The 20,662-nt window shown below is 40.5% G+C and overlaps 1 protein-coding gene across 11 annotated transcripts in view; it reads right to left on the bottom strand.

The window, feature by feature from the left end:
• Positions 1-20,662, bottom strand: part of PXK (PX domain containing serine/threonine kinase like) — a gene marked incomplete at both ends in the record, with an annotated part of 78,469 nt that overhangs the window by 32,058 nt on the left and 25,749 nt on the right. For all 11 annotated transcript variants that reach the window (XM_080715735.1, XM_080715738.1, XM_080715743.1 and 8 more), the window contains 4 exons: positions 2,081-2,155; positions 2,656-2,729; positions 3,436-3,513; positions 13,870-14,056. In XM_080715735.1, coding sequence (XP_080571861.1) covers positions 2,081-2,155; positions 2,656-2,729; positions 3,436-3,513; positions 13,870-14,056 — 414 coding nt within the window. The remainder of the gene's footprint in view (positions 1-2,080; positions 2,156-2,655; positions 2,730-3,435; positions 3,514-13,869; positions 14,057-20,662) is intronic.

Raw genomic sequence — 20,662 nt, 5'->3', positions numbered from 1 at the left:
TTCAATCTCCAGTACCACAAAATAAATAAATAAATAAATAAATAAATAAATAAATAAATAGGGATTGGAGATGTAGCTTGGAGGTAGATTACCTCTCGGTTCAATTCCTAGTACTAAAAAAAAAAAAAAAAGAAAGAAAAAGATACATATACAATTGGTCAAAAAGTCATATAAATTCTGAAACAGTAACAACGAGACATTTTGACTTCTAATTAGTTGTGATTACAAGTCAATTTAATGTTCTTATTTTTGCTCATTTATGTCTTCTGACTTTTCTATAATTAATGTGCATTTCTTGTATGCACCATTTAAAGTCCGTTGGGAGAAATCTGAAACCACATGTCGACAAGTACCATAAAATTCATCAAACTTAAGGTCACAGCATCTTCTTGGCCACATATCACACCTCATTAAAAGCTTTATACATGCCGGCATGATAGTGCACAATTGTGATCCCAGCATTCAGGAGGCTGAGACCAGAGGATTGCGGTTCACAGACAGCCTCAGCTACTCAGTGAGGCCCTCTGCAACTCAGTGAGACCTGGTTTCAAAATAAAGAATAAAAAAAAATTAGGGCTGGGGGTGCAGCTCAGAGGTAAAATGCCCCTGGACTCCATCCCCATTACCGTAATAAATAAATAAATAAATTAATTAATTTTAAAAAAACCTTTTTACTAGCTTGACATGTCATGATACCTTCAAAAGCGAACTTGCTAACCCAAAGGAACCTGTTAACCCAAGTGGACCATGAGCATAACTATGCTCAGTCCATGAGTGACTCATTTGAGGACTCTATACCCTCATGTCACAACAGATAAAGAATATCAATGTGAGCTCAATTCTCTGGCCAAATTAGTCACTGCTGAAGATATTCTGTTCATTTTGTTTTTAATTTTTGTAGCACTGGGACCAATCCTAGGAGTGCTCTACCACTGAGCTATATCTCCAGACTTTTATGTTGAGAGAGGGTCTTAATAGTATACCAGGTGGGCTTTAAAACTCTCAATCCTTCTGCATCAGGCTCCAAAGTCGCTGGGATTACAGGAGTTTGCCACTTTATCCAGATAACTTCCACATATATTTTGAAATAGATCAATGTGATTTTTTCCAATGAAGGCCTTAGATTAGATTTATGCATTAGGATTGAGCAGAGTGGTGCACATCTGTAGTTCCAGTACTTGGGAGGCTGGGACAGGAGGATCACAGGTTCACAGCCAGCCTCAGCTACTTAGTGAGGCCTTCCACAACTTAGCGACTTTGTTTGAAAATAAAGAATAAAAAATAGGGCTGGAGGTGTAGCTTGGAGATAGAATGCCTCTGGGTTCAATCCCCAGTATCGCATAAATACATACATAAGTACACACACACACACACAGACTGGGGGTGTAGCCCAAAGGCAGAATGCCCTGGGTTTAATCCTCATTACCAAAAAACTACAAAGGGTCAATGGGATGTGGCATGCCTACAATCCTAGCTGCTGAGGAGACAGAAACAAGGGATCTCAAGTATGAGGATGGTCTGGGCAACTTAGTCCCTGTATTAAAATAAAAAGGGCTGAAGATGTAGTTCAGTGTAGAGTGTTTGTCTAGCATGCATAAGGCCCTGGGTCCAATTCCTAATCCCACAAAAAACAAAACAAAAAAAATCTATTTATAGACGTGTGTGTGTGTGTGTGTGTGTGTGTTTTGCTAGGGATTGAACCCTGGGGCATTATACCTATGAGCTACATGCCCTAGCCCTAATTTATTTAGTTTGAAACAGGGTTTCACTAAATTGCTGAAGCTGACTTCGATTCTGTGATCTCCCTGTCTTAGTCTCTCAAGTATTGGGATTATGCCTGGCTATGAAGGCTGTTTTTAAATTAACATATTTCACAGTTGTACAGATATTGTGAATGTCATTTCAAATGGCCTCTGAGAGATGGGAGCAGCCCCGTAGTTCCAGTATGACCTGGAATCCACTGTATCTCTTCATTCTCTTAGGTCTAGAGAATACTTCCAGCTCTTCTGTCCATGTTGACCCTCAAGGACACAATGAAGCTGTGATCAGCACTGAAAATAACAGGAAGACTTGTACTTACCGAACAGGAAGGCAGAAGTTTGATTAGACACTGAAAATCTTTATCAGACAAGTACTTGTCAGGGCCAAGGTCAGCCTGAAAACACAGGAGGAAATATCAGGGTATTGCCTTGGTCATCCAAATAAAAATTCCTTGTCATTCCCTTTAATTTTATTTGTCCAAATATGACTGCAAACCAAAGATGACAAGATTAAGTCTCGCCACCTTGAGGCCTGCTGGAGAGGTAGTGTGTAAACATACAAGTCCTGGGACTTAAATGTGATCTCATCTAATTCTAGTGACCAATGTATCATTAGAACCCCCAAATAAAGTAATGCCCACTTCTAAAGTAAAGTTTGAAGCCAATCTTGGCAACTTAGTGAGACTGTTTCAAAATTTTAAAAAAAGGGCTGAGAGTATAACTCAGAAGTAGAATATCCCTGGTTTTACGCTCCAGCACCAAAAAAAAAAAAAAAAAAAAAAAGCACAATACACACAATACAATTTTGTAATTCTCTTCTCAAATCTGCTTTCATAAACCTATCTCAACTTCCTGAAATAACTGAAGGGGGAAAAAAAAAAAAAGAAAACCTTACCCAGCTTAAGACTAGCCGTTCCTTTGGTTGATTTTTGATCTTCATCAAGAAATATTTCTTCCTTAACCTCCAGCCTGCCATAAAACAGAAAAGTGTTTTTCTTTTTATCAAGATTTAAAGTTTATTAAAAAGATAGAAATACAGAAGACAGTTATAGCTCCATACCACTCAGGAGTGGCATGAGGGGTGGTTCGAATTAATTCACCCCAGAAAAGTGTTTATAGCTATTTAATTTTTACAATTGATATAAATTTTGTTGACTTAATTAAATTTTAATTAAGCAAAATTAAGTTTGGCAAAACTAGCCACAGCTATGTAGGCATGAGTAAAACAACTATTTGCTAATGTTTACATGGTTAAAGGTTATATTAAAACAAAAAAGAAAAAAGAAATTATATGGAAACAATTATTATATGATTTGATATGACTATATGTCATATATTTTAATAATATATGTCATATATTATTATATGAAATTATATGAAAACAATGCTTTACATTTAGTGAAAAAGACAGGTGAATAATGAATAGTGGTTTTAAAAGTTACTATAATCAAAGTCCTATTGAGGCTAAAGCCTCATTAACAAAGACTAGTTAGGTATTAAAATTTAAAAATTGTATTCTAAAGTGGTAGGGAGACAAAAAAAAAAAAAAAAAAAAGAAGAAGAAGAAGAAGAAAGAAGTTACCAAAATTTAAGTAAGAGCTTTCTTGGGATACCTAGCAGAAAGCATGACTAAGAATCCAGTCCTGGATCTTTTAACAGAATGTCAGTTTCTCACCTATGTCTTTCAATGGTTCTACAACCTCCCACTTTGGCTCTGATCGGAAGAACATGGAAACCTGTTGTAAGGCAATCTCTGCAAAGACATTTTAGAAACTCATTAGTCAGACATAGGAAAGAGCCATATGCCTCATATACTATTTTTGCAAGTGAAGTCTTTATAGGCTGTGACCTTCATTAAAAACTTAACTACTGGTTGTGCACGGTGGTGGGTGTCTGTAATTCCAGCTACTGGGGGAGAGGGTGGTGGTGTTGAAGCAGGAAGATCAAAAGTTCAAGGCCAAGCTGGGCAATTTGGACCTTGTCTCAAAAAACAATTTTTTTTTAATACTAGGGAATGAACCCAGGAGCATTCTACCTCCAATCTACACCCTTAGCCCTTTTTATTTTTCATTTTTTAAAAGGGTCTTGTTAAGTTGCTTAAGGCCAGCCTGTGATCCTTCTAATCTCAGGTTCCCCAGGCATGTGCTATCTTACCTAGCCACAATGGAATTTAGACTGGACCCTGGAATATATAAAGTATATTAGTGAAAAAACTAGTAAAATCTGAATAAAGTCTATGTTTAATAGTAATGTACTAATTAATATTAACTTCTTAGTTTTGATAAACGTGTCATGATTATATAAGATATTAATATTGAAGATACTGAGCCGGGCGTGGTGGCACACGCTTGTAATCCCAGCATTCGGGAGGCTAAGACCTGAGGATCGTGGTTCGCAGACAGCCTCAGCTACTTAGTGAGGCCCTTTGCAACTTAGTGAGATCCTGTTTCAAAATAAAGAATAGGGCAGGGGGTATAGCTCAGAGGTTGAATGCCCCTGGGTTCCATCCTCAGACCCGCAAAAAATATATATATATATTGAAGATACTGGGTGAGGGTATATATAGAAACTCTCTGTACTATCACTGCAACTTTTCTGTAAATCTAAAATAATTTCAAAGCCGGGCGTGGTGGCTCACGCTTGTAATCCCAGTATTTGGGAGGCTGAGACATGAGGATCGCAGTTTGCGAACAGCCTCGGCTACTTAGGCCCTTTGCAACTTAGTTAGACTCTGTTTCAAAATAAAGAATAAAAAATAGTGCTGGGGGTGTAGCTCAAAGGTAGAATGCTCCTGGGTTCTATCCCCAGTACCACTAAATAAATAAATAAATAAATAAATAAATAAATAAATAAATAGTATGTTTTAAGGTAGAAAATAATAAGCTGGGTGTGGTGGTGCAGGCTTGTAATCCCAACGCTTGGGAGGCTGACACAGGAGGATCAATTACACAGGTTCAAAGCAAGCCTCAGCTACTTAGTGAGGCTCTCAGTAACTCAGTGAAACCCTGTTTCCAAATAAAGTATAAAATAGGTCTGGGAGTGTAGCCCCTGGGTTCCACTCCCAGTATCTATCTATCTCCCTCTCTCTCTCTCTCTCTCTCTCTCTCTCTCTCTCTCTCTCTCTCTCTCTCTCTCTCTCTCTCACACACACACACACACACACACACACACACACACACACGAAATCTAAAATATGATTTGGCCTAAGTCTAGAATTCAATATATGCAGCAAGCCGGGCGTGGTGGTGCACGCTTGTAATCCCAGCATTTGGGAGGCTGAGACCAGGAGGATCGCGGTTCGTGGACAGCCTCAGCTACTTAGTGAGGCCCTCTGCAACTCAGTGAGACCCGGTTTCAAAATAAATAATAAAATATAGGGCAGGGGCTGTAGCCTGGAGGTCAAATGCCCCTGGGTTCCATCCCCAGACCCGCAAAAAAAAAAAAAAAAAAAAAAAAAAAAATATATATATATATATATATATATATACACACAATAACCCAAACACAAGACTCAAAGCATGTTCTAAGGTCAAACCAGAATAACATTTAACGTTGTTCCAAGTGATATTTATCCTATCGTCATTTCTCTTGGAATTATATAGCTTTCATAAACAAGAAATGATTGGCCTTAAATATGAATGGAAATAAGAAGCCAGGCGTGGTGGCACACGCTTGTAATTTTAGTACTTGGAGGTGGAGACAGGAGGATTGCAAGTTTGAGGGCAGCCTCAGCATACGGTGAGACTGTTATCAACCTAGTGAGAACTTATTTCAAAATAAAAAAAAAGTAGGGCTGGAGTATAGCTTAAAGGTAGAATGCCCCTGGCTTCAATCCTCAGTGCTGCAAAAAAAAAAAAAAAAAAAGGAAATAAAAGCAGTGCTTTAGAGAAACATCTATGTTCAGCAACATGGTTCTATTGTGGGAAGTAAGGGAGTGCCTGTTTGCGGGAAAAATAAAATCTGTCCATTTATCATGAGACCATTTCCCCCCTTTAAGAAGACAATGAGAAGAGGAAGTTCTTTAAAGTTCACTGTATTAAGAAACTATCTCGAATAACTGCTTTTTACATTTCCTGCAAAAAGGAACATCTGTAAGTTGCCATTTCCTCCCAATGCAGTGAATAAATGAAGCCCCTCCAGAGCCCTGAAAGCACACAGCAATCGCTCAAGTGACTGTGGAATCTCCCTATTGCTTAGCATTAATTATACCCTAGGGAGACAGGAAGGAAGGAGGATTCATCAGAAATCTCTCCGTAGGTCAAGACGACCTCCTCTGGAATGATCGTGCTGAGAGCTGGCAAACAGCATTCTGACTTACTTTACAGTACATTATGAATTAAGGGATTCAGGGAAGAAAGCAGCTTATTAGCTGTTTGGTTACTGGCTCAATATGTAAAGTGTCGGTGGCATCTACTCAGAAGAAAATGTGATATCCAAATATAAAATTGGCTCAATTTACATGTGTTATAATTACTCTAACATGCTACAGACCATTTGGAAGGGCTAAGTGTAGCAGCATATACATTTTTATTATCAACTCTGGAAACTCTGTACCTCTTCTATAATTAATGTTGATATAAAGTATTTTCAGAATTTTCAAAATAATTTTAAAATAAACTTAAAAGTAAATTATTTTAAGTGAAAATTATTCATATCAATTTTGAGATGGATTATAAAAAATGTTTTTCTTTCTTTCTTCTTCTTTTTTTTTTTTTTTCAGAACTAGGGATTGAACCCAGGGGCATTCTACCTCCAAGCTATACCCCCAGCCCTATTTTTCTATTATTTATTTTAAAATAGGGTCTCACTAAGTTGTGGAGGGCTGTACTAAGTAGCTGAGGCTGGCTATGAACCTGCGAATATGAGATCTTCATGTCTCAGCCTCCCAAGTGCTGGGATTACAAGTGTGCAACAATATGCCTGGTTCTGGTTCGTGTGTGTGTTCTTGTGTGTGTGTGTGTGTTCTTGTGTGTGTGTGTGTGTGTGTGTGTGTGTGTGTGTGTGTGTATGTGTTACTCGGGATGAAACCCAGAGGCCTTCTATCTCCAGGCTAGACCTCCAGACCCATTTTATATTTTATTTGGAAACAGGGTCTCACTAAGTTGCTGAGACCCTCCCTAAGTAGCTGAGGCTGGCTTCAAACCTGTGATCCTCCTGTCTCAGCCTCCCAAGTGCTGGGATTACAAGTATGTGCCACCACTCCTGGTTCTCTTCCTTTTTTTTAAGGTGGTACTGGGGATTGAATGGTGGGGGGGTGTTCTATCTCCATCCCTATTTTATTTGTTATTTCGAAGCGGTGTCTCACTAAAGTATCACGCACTGACCTTGAAACTGGAATCCTCCTGTCTCACCTCCCAAATACTGACTTCGTATTACAGGTGTAATACCATGCTTGGCCAAAAAGTACTTTTCTAATGCAATATACAATGTCACTTCAAGAGAATGTAAAGGACAGTGGTTCAAAACTAATGGTAACTCCTAATTCCCTACAGAATCATTAACTGATAGTATCTATTGTATGTACTCTGTAGCATACTTTTTTAGTTTTTTGTTTTGTTTTGTTTTGTTTTGGCAGTACTGGGGATGGAACCCAGGGGCATTCTACCTCCAAGCTACACCCTCAGACCTATTTTTTTATTCTTTATTTTGAATCAGGGTCTCACTGAGTTGCAGAGGGCCTCACTTAAGTAGCTGAGGCTGTCTGTAAAATGTGATCCTCCTGTCTCAGCCTCCCAAATGCTGGATTACAAAGGTGTGCCACCACGCCGGGCTGCATACACTGTTTTAAAGGGAAAATAAATAGTAGTTAACAAATGGAACAGGCAAGATCTGCCAAGAAACTGAGGACTAGAGAATATATTCTTTTGATACCACAGGGGTCAGAGAACTGGAAAATAACATTTTCTTTCTACTAAATTATAATTTATTGTCAAATAAATTAAATGGCTGCCATGGTCCCAATATTAATGTCTTCCCTCCCCAGACTCAGGCAACACATATCAATCTTGAATATTTACTCTTCTGTTTAGAAGCCTTTACTTCCCCCCAGATCCCCTTACCAAATCAAGACCAAGCTGCTAAACAGTAAACAGCATTCAACTTCCCTCTGGGATAATCCACCTTCCTGGCTTTGTTTCCTGCAGTGGGTGGAGCCTCACTCAGGCACCCTGAGGTTTGTCTCTTGAGGTCCTAGAGACTAGTGCACCTAGAGTCCCTCAGCATTTTCCATCTGGACCTCTCTCCCTCCATGCAGCCCACATCTGCTGCGCTGCTAGCCAGGCCCTTCCTTCTGCACACTCCCAGTGCTGCATCTGCTGCTTTCTTATGGGGTTACCCCGAGCCTTTCCTGTATTAGGGTTGTTCTCTTCATTCAGACGGTAAACTCTGGCTGAAAGTATACCTCTTTTTTTTCTTTCTTTTTTGGTACTGGAAATTGAACCTAGGAGCATTCTACCTCTGAGCCATTCCTCAGCTTTTTAAAATTTGGAAACAGAGCTCGCTAAGTTGCTAAGACTGGCCTTGAGCCTATGATCCACCTGTCCCAGCTTCTCAGGTACTGAGATTATAGGCATTGACCATTGTGACTACCTGGGTACCTTTTCTTTTTGTAATACTAGGGATTGAATCCAAGGGTGCTCTACTTCTGAGCTATACCCCCAGCCCTATTTTATTTTTTATTTTGAAATGGGGTCTCAATAAGTTGTTGAGGGCCTTGCTAAATTGCTAAGGCTAACTTCAAACCTGTGATCCTCCTGTCTCAGCCTCCCAAGTAATGGGATTACAGGTGCGTGCTACCATAGCTGGCTCCCAGCTGGGTACTGCTTAACCTGGATAAAGCCCATAATCATATGTCTCTCTCCTTTCAGGCAGCTTTGCCTAGAGCACTGACCCTGCCTCTAGCCTGGCTAACTTCCACTGGCCCTTCAGATCTCAGTTTTGGTACTACCTCTTCTGGGAAGACCAGTCCAGCTCTGGAACTGAATCTTCGGTTCATTCTGCCACAGCCTTCACCTGGCAATCTCCCTGTGTAAGTGCCTTGTGTGAAGAGACTAAAGACTACTGCTTTCTCTTTGCTGTATACATAGCAGCAGGCAAATAGTAGGTGCTCAATAAATATTTCATGAAATGAGAACTAAGGATTCAATACATAGTCAAGGAATGAGGAGCCTCTCACTAGAACACAGCACTGGTGAAAAGGATGGTGTCTGCCCTCTATTTCCTTGGCACTAAATGATGCATACTCAGTAAGCACTGGCAAACAAGCCCAAGACAAGAAGTGCAGAGCCAAGCTGTCAGGTCCCTCCTGTCCCTCCCAGGAAGCTCAGGTGTACCAGGAGCCCTCACTGCGCAGTCTTTGGGCTCCTGGGTCCCAGTGGCATGGGATGACAGTAGGGACAATCGCTGAGTCCTCTAGCCCTGCAACTGGGCTCCAGATCTCTAGTCTACTGGAGGGCATGCTGCAGAAAGGCCTGTGACTTCACCAAAACAACCTACTTCAGTTCTAAATATCTGAATACAATTCCTGCCCCATACCTCCCTCCTTTACCCTACTATTGAGAGACTCCTGGGACTTTAGGACTAGAAGGGAACTAATTCAGTCCCCTCTCCCCAACCTCCACTTGCACAGGTCAGGACCCCAGGGCTAACAACAAAACAGAAACCAAGACCCAGGCCTCCCAATAAATTTCTGGCTCAAATGACTTGTATGGACATTAAAGTTCCCTTACTCTGCTGGGCGTGGTGGCACACGCTTGTAATCCCTGCACTTGGGAGGCAGAGACAGGAGGATCACGCAGGTTCAAAGCCAGCCTCGCTGGCTTAAGAGACCCTGTTTCCAAATAAAATATAAAATAGATCTGAGAGTGTAGCCCGGAGGTAGGAGGGTTCTGTCCCCAGTACCAGAAAAAAAAAATCCCTTACTCTGAGGGGATGTGTTGGTCTGAGGTGGGAAGATGGCACAGCAAATAGAGGCTTTCAAACGGTGGAAGGGGCTTGCTACTAAGATGAATACAATACTGAGAGTGCAGGTGCGTGTTTACCAACAAAAACTCATCACAGGGAGGTACTGATTTTCCTTTTAAAATACCTGGCTCTCAGGTTTTCTAATTCAATGAGCACTGACAACCCCCAGAGAGGACCAAGAGCGGACATTTGCCCTCTGCTGGGTATCATTTGGAGAAAGCCAGGAAAAGAAAGAAAAGCCCTGCAATCCCAGGCTAAGGGCTCCAGAAGACAGGAGGTGGTTGTCCCTGGAGACTGGGCTGGCAGCACAGTCTCCCTTTAACAAGGAGCCTCAACCCAGAGTACAAGCAGAAAAAGTGGCTGTGTGGGTCTTGTCTCCACTTGAACACAAAACTCAGATCCTGCCACAGGAATGATGGGTGGTGCCCACTGGTCATTGAGAAACTGAGAAGCAGGGACACTGCAGGGGAGAAGTGGCCCTGCACAGAGAAGCACACAGCTGGGAGACCACGGATGCGGTGCCCATCCCCACCTCAGCCCTGCACAGTGCAGCACAGAGCTGATGTTTGTTTTGTGAATGGATCATTATGTATGCACTACGCCTTGACACTTGCCCTCAGAATCACCTGGGAAGCTTGATGGACTCTGAGCCCCACCCAGAGATTCTGGTGTAATTGGCATGAATACAACCTGGGCATCAGACCATTTTAAACCCCTCCCCCCAAGTGATTCTACTATGCAGACAGGCTTGGTGCCCAAACTTTTTCCCAATCGCTCTGATACAGGAATAAAATTACTTCAAAAGCAATATTTTGAAGGTTCAATAATCTAATAAAACATATACTCCTTGCAAAGAAACGAACCATTCCCAGAGTTCTACAGAGAAAGCCTCTAAGCATGACTTTTTTTTTTTTTTTTTTTTGGTAATGAGGATTGAACCCAGGAGCATTCCACCACTGAGCTATACCTCCAGCTCCTATTTTTTTTATTTTCAGAGTCTCATTAAATTGCTGAGGCTAGTCTTGAAACTACAATCATTTGCCTTAGCCTCCCAAGTACTGGAATTATAGGCATGTAGTACCATGCCCAGCTAAGTGTAGGTTTTTTAAATTTTTTTTAATTTTAATTTTTTCTAAGTGGAACATATTGAAAGTGTACACTTAGGTTGTGCTTCATGCCCTTCCCCCTCCATTTCTCTTGCCCCCTCCCAATAGCGAGTATCCAGGTTAACCATGTTATATTTATACTATTACACATATTCGTATGTAGCTCCTCCATTGAACAAACTCAGCTTTCTTCCTCTCCTATCTTTCCATTCAAGCTTTGCTGATATTTTTCCCTCCATCATCTGGAGTCCCTCTGGCATTACCACTACTCCCTAGCTTGGGCATATTAAAGAAAACATATGTCCCTTCTCTTTCTGTGCTTGACTAATCTCACTTAATATAACATTCTCCAGTTCCTTCCATCTTCTTGCAAATGCTATTATTTTCTTCTTCTTTATAGCTGAATAGAATTCCTTTGTGTGTATTTCCCATAATTTTGCAATCCATTTATCTGTTGGTTCCATATTTTGGCTATTACAAACTATGCTGCTAAGGACATGGGTATGCATATGTTAATGTGGTTCTCTGGTTTCAACCCCTTTGGAAAGATACCCAGGAGTGGTATAGCCGGATCAAATGGTGGATCTATTCCCAGTTTTCTAGGGAATCTCCGTACTGATCTCCATAGTGGCTGAACTACTCTGCACTCCCACCAACAGTGTAAAAGAGTTCCTCTTTCCCCACATCCTTGCCAGCAATTTTGCTGGTTTCGTGTTTGTGATTTGACATCTGTTTTTCAAGAGAAGCCCCTTCCACAGATTCCTGGCTCAGATTCCTGGCTGCACCCTAATCTGAGGAAAATTTGGAAGAGAGCTATACTCTGTGCAAACACTGTAATGGTTTCAGAGACTAAATAGGAAGATAAACCAATGTGTTTAAAATAAATCCCCAGAAAAAATAGATACAATATACTATAAATTGCAGATACCAGCAAAAGCCACGCTCTCTCGGCATCTGCATTTTCGCAGTTAAATAGGCAAAATCTCAAAGTGAGAAATAAGCCCCGAGAGAAGGTGTGCTCGCTGGCCAAAAGCATCTTTCCACTTTTAGATATTCTTGCATAACTATTATTCTTCTAGTATTCTTTTAACTCTCTACACGAATTGCTCCAGTGATGTGAGAACAGGACTATGAAAGAAATTGAGTCTGAGGAAATAAATTCTCTAATAATTTGTCTAAACGTCCTTGGCTCTGCTCAATAATAATAAAAACTGGCCAGAACTCAGATGCTGTGATAAGCACTCCAGCTGCAGCAATCACAAATGGCCTCCGACCCTCATTCCAATCACTAATTTAGGTTAAGCTATTAACTCCGGTAAGGTAGCTCAGTTTAAGGTAACTCTGTTTACCCTTGAGATCCTGCCTAGAGACAGAGAAGATAAAAACCTTGTGTGTGACCGTAAAGCAATTTAGTTGATAAACAACTTAGTTGCCCAAATACAATAGACTCAAGGAGAAAGATTGTTGACTTTTACCTCAGTATGAGCATTCATGGAGACAGAGACTGACCGCAGGGTTAGAAATAAATATGACTAAATAAAGGACAGACGTTCTAAATATATATGTATGAAGGAAAGGAAATACCGTGTAAGAGTAAGAAAAGCATTTTTGCATGAAGAAGAGCTTATCATAAGAACGTCCCAACTGGGAAAGAAAGGAATTAGAAAGTTAGAAGCAGGTTGCAGAGGGTTTGTGACAGAGAAATGGATTATTAAAGATGAGTAGGCTTTTAATAGGCTTATTGTCTAAAGAAGAGTGCTCAGCAGTTAAGGAAATACATCTGACAATTAAAACCAAGAACTTTGTGGTGTTGTTTGTGGTATTTTGTCTGCAAAACTGTGTTGTGAGTTTGCTTAAGCTTTCAGATTTAGAAGATAAGATGCCAACACCTGAAGAAACTCCATCACATCCACCTGAATCACCACATCTCCCCACACTTGCTATATGAACTGAGCCCAAAAGATGGAAAGTTCCAAGAAAGCCAAAGAAGATTCCCCGAGAAACCCCCAAGCCTTGGCCATGCTTGTTTATTTTGGGAAGTGGCCCCCTGGGACTGCTTATCTGCAAAGACCTTGGAAAAGAATCCGGAGTCAATCTCTCGAAGGCCAACAGCCAGCTGAAGGACTAGTTTTATTACCTTTGTTTACATGTCATTCATTATTATTTCACAATGATTACACCCACCTCCCTTTTCTCTTATTATTAACTTTACTGGTGAAGGGTATAAATTTCTTGGAGTTTTTGTAATAAAGTGTCATTGGCTCAAGAAGCCTTTGTCCGCCTCAGATTCTTTCCCAAACGTCGTACCTAAAAACTTAGGGAATTCATAGAGGGGAAAGAATTGCTGCAGATAAGTTTCTGCAGGACATCACCTGCCTTTTGCCCCATCTTTCTGAGGCTCCCGGCCACGAGTGGACTTGCCCCCCCACAAGGACTGAGCTCATCGGTAACAATAAATACTATAAATAGAGCCAAATATAAACCAAGTTGAGATTACTGTATATGTCCCTATGGATTATATACCCTCTATTCTGTCAGAAAGATAATAAAGACAAGATCATAAGTAGTAAGTACATAAGATAATTTCTCTTTCATTTTTTTCTGTATAAACACTATAGACATTTTATTTTTTTATTTTTTGGTGGTACTGGGGGTGGAACCCAGAGGCTTTCTACCTCTGGGCTATACTCCCAGACCTTTTTTATATTTTATTTGGAAACAGGGTCTCACTAAGTTGTTGAAAGCCTCACTAAGAAGCTGAGGCTGGTTTCGAACCCGTGCAATCCTCGTGTCTCAGCCTCCCAAGTACGGGGATTACAAGCGTGCGCTACCATGCCCGGCTCACTATAGACATTTTAGAAGTAAATTATGTTCTTTATAAATCTACAGTAAATCATAATTATTATTTCAAAGTAAGTCTTTGTAAATAAATAATACTCTATTCTAATGTGCATAGTTTTCAATTTGGAAGTAGATTTCACACATATGACCTTCTCCTGAGGACAGCTCCCCAAAGACCATGGCTCACACCCTTTGCTTACCAGTATAGTTTGCAGAATAGTTGTTTGGATCTAAAAACTTCTTAACCAGCTCACAATTAGACAAAATGTGATTTGTGGTGATAACATTGAGATAGTTTTGAAGACCTTTTTGTCTCTCAGCTATGAATTCACGATCCATGTTTCCAATCAATTTTTTGGGAGGAAGAGGTAGATTTAGGCCTGCAATCTTTAAAAAAAAAAGCATTACACACTAAAAATATTTGACATCATAATCCTAAACCAGTGTAGTTCATTAAATTAAGACAACATAGATTTTAAAATACATCCTAATTCTGATATTATAAAATATTAAAAATGAAGCATTTTAGAATTGATAAAATTCTGTATGAAGTGTAGTAACTAAAATTTTATTGAAAAATTTTAAAAATTTCACCAAAGTTCTATAACACTCTGCCCCTATAACCTCTGCTACAGGGTGACAGATCCATTCTCCACTCCCCTTAGAGATTGTGTGTGTGTGTGTGTGTGTGTGTGTGTGTGTGTGATTGGGGATTGAACCCAAGGGCATTCTACCTCAAGCTATACCCCCAGCCCTCTTTTATTTTTATTGTGAAACAGGATCTTAGTAGGTTGATGAGAATCTTACTATTTGCTGAGGCTGTCCTCGAACCTATGATAACTCCTATTGCAGCCTCCCAAGCACTGGGATCACAGGTGTACACCACCACGCCCAGGTAGAAATGACCTTTTGGTACTGGGAAATGCTGATACTGTTATGTTTTTATTTTTTATTTTTAGGAAGTATCTGTTTATTTCCCATTATAAAAAATGAGGATTAAGTTCTCTTTCACAATTCCAACCTTATGCCACATATATCCTATCCCCATCTTTCCAATAGCAGTTATATTGTAATTTTAGTAATTATCATATTTACATTAGGTAAATTATATGCAGAACAACTACTGAACCTTTAGGAGGTTCTGTGATGTTTATATAAAGTCAAATTTGCTATTGCTTAGAGTAGTTTAATATTGTTTAGAGTGGTTTGGGGAAGAAAGAAAAGTAAATGCAGGTGGTCAATTCACTATCACTTTCCAGGTCATTTACAGTTTTCTATTTTTTAATCTTAACATAACAAAACAAAACATCAGATCATACTTTAATTTGACAAGCAAAGTCACTTTCAAAGAGTGGTACTAACACCTGTGCTTACATTACAGCCAACTAAGTAGCATATGTGCTGGTCAACATGAGAGCTAAAGAGAAGGGCATCATGAAATGGAAACGGACATAATCTAAACCACTCACGTGGGCTGACCTAACTTAAACTATCCCACTCTGTATTTTTCAAACAACAATGATGCAGTCAAATTAAGACCTTATAGTTGATACTGGACAAGACAAAAAGGCTGGCTGGGAATTAAGAGCTGCCTATTTCTCCAACATAATTATGAAAATATGTCTGAGTACAATTAAAGTGAATTTTATCCTGCATAAGTTCACTGACAGATAAGACACTTAAATTTCAGGTTGCTTTCCTTATTCAAAGAATTAGCCTTGCCGGGCGTGGTGGCTTACGCCTGTAATCCCCACACTTGGGAGGCAGAGACAGGAGGATCGCGCAGGTTCAAAGCCAGCCGCGCGCGCTGGCTTAGGAGACCCTGTTTCCAAATAAAAAGGTAAAAATAGATCTGGGAGTGTAGCCCGGAGGTAGAAGGGCTTCCAGGAACCCCAGTACCACCAAAAAAACAAAAAACAAAAAAGCCCAAAGAATTAGCATTTATCTAATTGCAATTTATTAGCTAAATAAAAATACATCCTTTTTGAGGTAGGGTAGAAGATATACAGATAGGCAAAAAGAGTGGCCATGATTAAAAGTCCAGATTCAAAGTTCATTTCCACATAATCTGACCATGAACAGCACTATTAGCTCAATTGTTAGACCTCATCGTTGGTCATCTGATTGCTTCATCTGTGTGTTATGTCCTCCTTCAAACCCCTCGGTGTCACATCAGTGTAGTGCCAAACTCCCAACGTATGTCAATGTAGTAGTTTAAGTTTACAATACAGAACAACAAAACACCCTAATGGGAAAATTATTAAATATTTTTAATAAAGAACAAAGAAAAATATAAAAACCCTATTAGGTAATAACTAATATATCCAGTCTCCAACACAAAGAAAAACAAAACAAACAAAAAAATGCTCTCTTGGGTAATGTTCCTGTACTATAGATTTTATCTGCACAGATACGCCTGGCTCGGCTACAGCAGCAGCTCCCCTGCAGCACTCAGCCTCCAGCCTGTGCACTGGGGTGTGCGCCCGGTCTCCATACCCATCTGTGCATTGGGGTGTGCGCCCGGTCTCCAGACCCATCTGCCCACTGGAGTGTGCGCCCGGTCTCCATGCCCATCTGTCATTGGAGTGCGCGCCCGGTCTCCAGACCCCCTGCGTCTCACGGTGACTGTGCTCACGCTCCCTTCTGTGGGGCACCAAGGACCCACCATCCAAGTCAAGTCCACTTCCCTTTGGGGACCTCTGTGAGCCCTCCTCAGGTGCCGGCCCCAGCGACATTTATAAAGACAGTGTGTCACTTAGATACTACACATTCAAGCCATTCACCTTGTTTTTATTTATTTGCTTAGGTACTAGAGAGTCATTCAATTATTCTGGTACTGAGAACTGAACCGAAGGGTACTCCGCCTCTGAGGCAGGCTCAGACCTATTTTAATTTTTATTTTGAAACAGGGTCTTGCTAAACTGCTGAGGCTCTCCCTAAATTGTGCAGACTAGCCTCAAACTTGCAATCCTCCAGTCTCAGCCTCCCAAGTACTGGTACTATAGGTGTGCACCACCACACTAGGCTTGGTTGCTATTTTTTTTAGGGGGGTACTAGGGATGGAACTCAGGGGCACTTTACCTCCAAGCTACACCCCCAGTCCTATTTTATTTTATTTTAAAACAGGGCCTCACTAAGTTACTGAAGCTGACCATGAGCCTGGGATCCTGCTGTCTCAGCCTCCCAAGTACTGGGATTATAAGTGTGTGCCACCATGCCAGCTTTTGGTTGACAATTTGATACTGCATTTATTTAACATAAGGCTATAAAATTTTCTCCATTTTTACCACAAAGTATGTTATTTTACACCCTTTTTCTATTTTTCAACCTATATAGTTTACATAATCTTGTCTGTACAGAATGTGGAAAGTACAGAACAGTACAAAGAACCAGAAACAATATAACCCATAATCCTGCTATCTGGGGGGTTACCATTGTTAAAATTTTGGCATATTTCCTTCCAATCTTTTTTCTAAACATTTAATGTAATTTTATTACATGGCACATATAATTTTACATTCTGCTTTGTTAGTTCTACTGAGGTACCTTCCTATTGGGCTCACACCCCACTCCAAACATGTATTATATTTCTCTTTCTTTCAAAAAAGTAAATACTGAAAATCATGGTCTCGGTTTTATTTTGTAGTTTTAGAGTCTTTTTCATTTGTTTCATGGAGGTTGTTATGAAATTACTTTGTTGCCAAAGAGCTGTATGCACTTTCTTCTGTTTGTTTACTTGAACTAAGAAAAACCACCCACTGAAATGATGTCTGGCCAGATTCTGCTCAACTCAAGCCAACATTAATACATGCAGATATTTGCATCTGAAATAAGATAATGTGTTGCAAATGCCCATCTTAAAAGTGAAAATCAAACTAAAGCAAAAAACAAAAATTCTGCTCTATTAAAAAGGCCACAGCCAGCCCAGCACAGTGGTACATGCCTATAATCCTAGTATACAGGAGGCTGAGACAAGAGTATCACATGTGTGAGGACCGCCTCAGCAAGTAGTGAGACTCTCATCAACCTAGTGAGACCTTGTTTCCAAATAAGAAATAAAACAATAAAAATAAATAATAACTAAAACTTCAATTTATAAAGCCATGAAAAGTTGCTTTGAGACTGAGCAATCTGAATTCTTGTTTATAACAACACACAATGTCCACGTTTCTTTCCTTACTGTAGAAGAACTGATCAGTTTCTTCACTAAAGCAGTAAGAACTTTAAAAAAGACCATAGTTGGCTGGGCGCAGTGGCCCACGCTTGTAATCCCCGCTCTTGGGAGGCAGAGACAGGAGGATCGCACAGGTTTGAAGCCAGCTGCACTGGCTTGAGAGACCGTTTCCAAATAAAAATATAAAATAAGTCTGGGAGTGTGGCTGGAAAGTAGAAGGGTTTCCAGGAACCCCAGTACCACCAAAAAAAAAAAAAAAAAAAGAAAGAAAAAAAAGGGCCACAGTTGAATATTCATGAACATCCAATCTTATATCCCTAAAGTAAAATAAATAGAAGATAAAACCCTCCTTCTCACCCCACAATTCTCATAAATTAAACCTAGGCATTTCAATTTCAAAAATAATTTCTCCCATTATTCTTGTTTGGTTGTGGCAAAAATACATTGTACAAAGATCATCCCTTCTTCAATACTGGGCAAAGGTTTATTTGTGCATAAAGGTGGGAATACAAAGGAGGTCCAGCACTAACTCCCCAAATGCACACACCTGTTAGAGCTGTCGTGTGGGCCCTGCAGGGGACCTTAAGGGAAAATCTGCTCCTGGAGTAAACTGCACACTGGTACCTTGCCTGCAGTCATTACGGACCTAGCTTCTGTCTAGATAAAAGAAAGAATATGCCACTAAAATCCACAAATGAAACCAATTATGCCCACTAATGAGATTCATCTCTGCCACTATTCTACCCAGAATGGTCATACTAGCCATACTAAATTTATTTAATTAATTAATTTATTTATTTTTTGTGGTGCTGGGGATGGAACCCAGAGGCTTTCTACCTTTGGGCTACACTCCCAAACCTATTTTGTATTTTATTTGGAAACAGGGTCTCACTAAGTTGCTGAGAGCCTCACTAAGTAGCTGAGGCTGGCTTTGAACCTGTGTGATCCTCCCGTCTCAGCCTCCCAAGTGTGAGGATTACAAGCGGGCGCCACCATGCCCAGCCATACTAAATTTAAATAAACTGGTCATACTAAATTTAATATAAAAAAAGATGGGACGTGGATCAGGCTCTGTGGTAGAGCACTTGCCCAGCATACATACGCAAGGCACTGGGTTTGATCCCCAGTAGTGCAAAAAGAAAAAAAAGACAGTGTCAAAAGCATAACAAATGTGGAACTGCATAAAGGTCTGCAGATACTTGAGCCAATCCTTCCAGGAGAAATAAGACACTCCCACTTTCTTTTTTTTTTTTTTTTTTTTTTTTTTTGGTGGTACTGGGTTTTTCGGAAGCCCTTCTACCTCCGGGCTACACTCCGAGACCTATTTTATACTTTATTTAGAAACAGGGTCTCTTAAGCCAGCACAGCTGGCTTCGAACCTGCACGATCCTCCTGTCTCAGCCTCCCAAGAGCCGGGATTACAAGTGTGTGCCACCACGCCCGTCAACACTCCCACTTTCAGCAGTAAATATTGTAAATGATGTTAAAGTTTGTGCTTTACAAATGCTAAATTCTGAAGTCTAATCAATAAGCTGTGGAAGGACCAACCATGTCCTCTAGGCAGATGGTCTTCAAGTGCATGGGTTACAGAAGGCCATTCGCCTGTGTCAGATCTCAGATTTGAGTGGTAATATAGACCCCTTACAACTGAGGCCAGAGTGCTCATGCCTGGTTTATGCTCAGCACACTAGGTGAAGGGCTGCTCCCTTCCTTCCTCCCCTAGCTAGTCAGTGATCTCTGACAGGGCACAAAGCTCAAGGACTGCTGGCTGGAAGGCCACAGTGGCTTATTTAATTAATAAATAAATGAAGTTATTATTTATTTTTGCAGTACCAGAGATAGAACTCAGGGGCATTCTACCTCTGAGTGACACCCCCAGCCCTATTTTTTATTCTTTCTATTTGCGAAACAGGGTCTCACTGAGTTGCAAAGGACCTCGCTTAGTAGCTGAGGCTGTCTGCAAACTGTGATCTTCCGGTCTCAGCCTCCTGAATGCTGGGATTAAAAGTGTGCGCCTCCATGCCCAGGTCATGGTGGTTTATTTTAAATAAGCTCCCCTATAGGCCAAAGAAATAGGGCAACTGATCATGAACTGAGTCCCCAAAACTGACCCCAAATAACCCTTTCCTCTTTATAAATTATCTCAGGTATTTTATTTTATTTTGGTGTGTGTGGTAGTGGGGATTGAACTCAAGGGCATTCTACCTCTGAGCTAAAACCCAGCCTTTATTATTTTATTTATGTATATTTATACATTTATTTATTCATTCATTTTGATGGCACTATGTTAGGAACCCAGGGGCATTCTACCTCCAGCTACACCTGCAGCCCTATTTTGTTTGTTTGTCTGTTCGTTTGTTTGTTTATTGCTGTACCAGGGATGGAACCCAGGGGCATTCTACCTCTGAGCTACACTCCCAGCCCAATTTTTTATTCATTATTTTAAGACAGGGTCTTACTGAGTTGCACAGGGCCTCACTAAGTATTTGAAGCTGGCTGCAAACCTCAATCCTCCTGCCTCAGCCTCCCAAATGCTGGGATTACAAATGTGTGCCACCATGCCTGGCTCCTATTTTTTATTCTTTAAGACAGGTTCTCACTGAGGTGCAAAGGGCCTCACTAAGTAGCTGAGGTTGGCCACAAACCTGGATCCTCCTGTCTCAGCTTCCCAAATGCTGGGATTACAAGCATGTGCCACAACACCTGGCTTATTTTTTTATTTTGAAACAGGGTCTCACTAAGTTGCAGATGGCCTCACTAAGTTGTTGAGGCTGGCTACAAACCTGCGATACTCCTGTCTAAGCCTCCTAAGTACTAGG

The sequence above is a fragment of the Muscardinus avellanarius genome, assembly GCF_963383645.1.
Source record: "Muscardinus avellanarius genome assembly, chromosome: 18".
Lineage (NCBI taxonomy): Eukaryota > Metazoa > Chordata > Mammalia > Rodentia > Gliridae > Muscardinus > Muscardinus avellanarius.
This window is presented reverse-complemented; position numbering and strand designations above follow the sequence as displayed.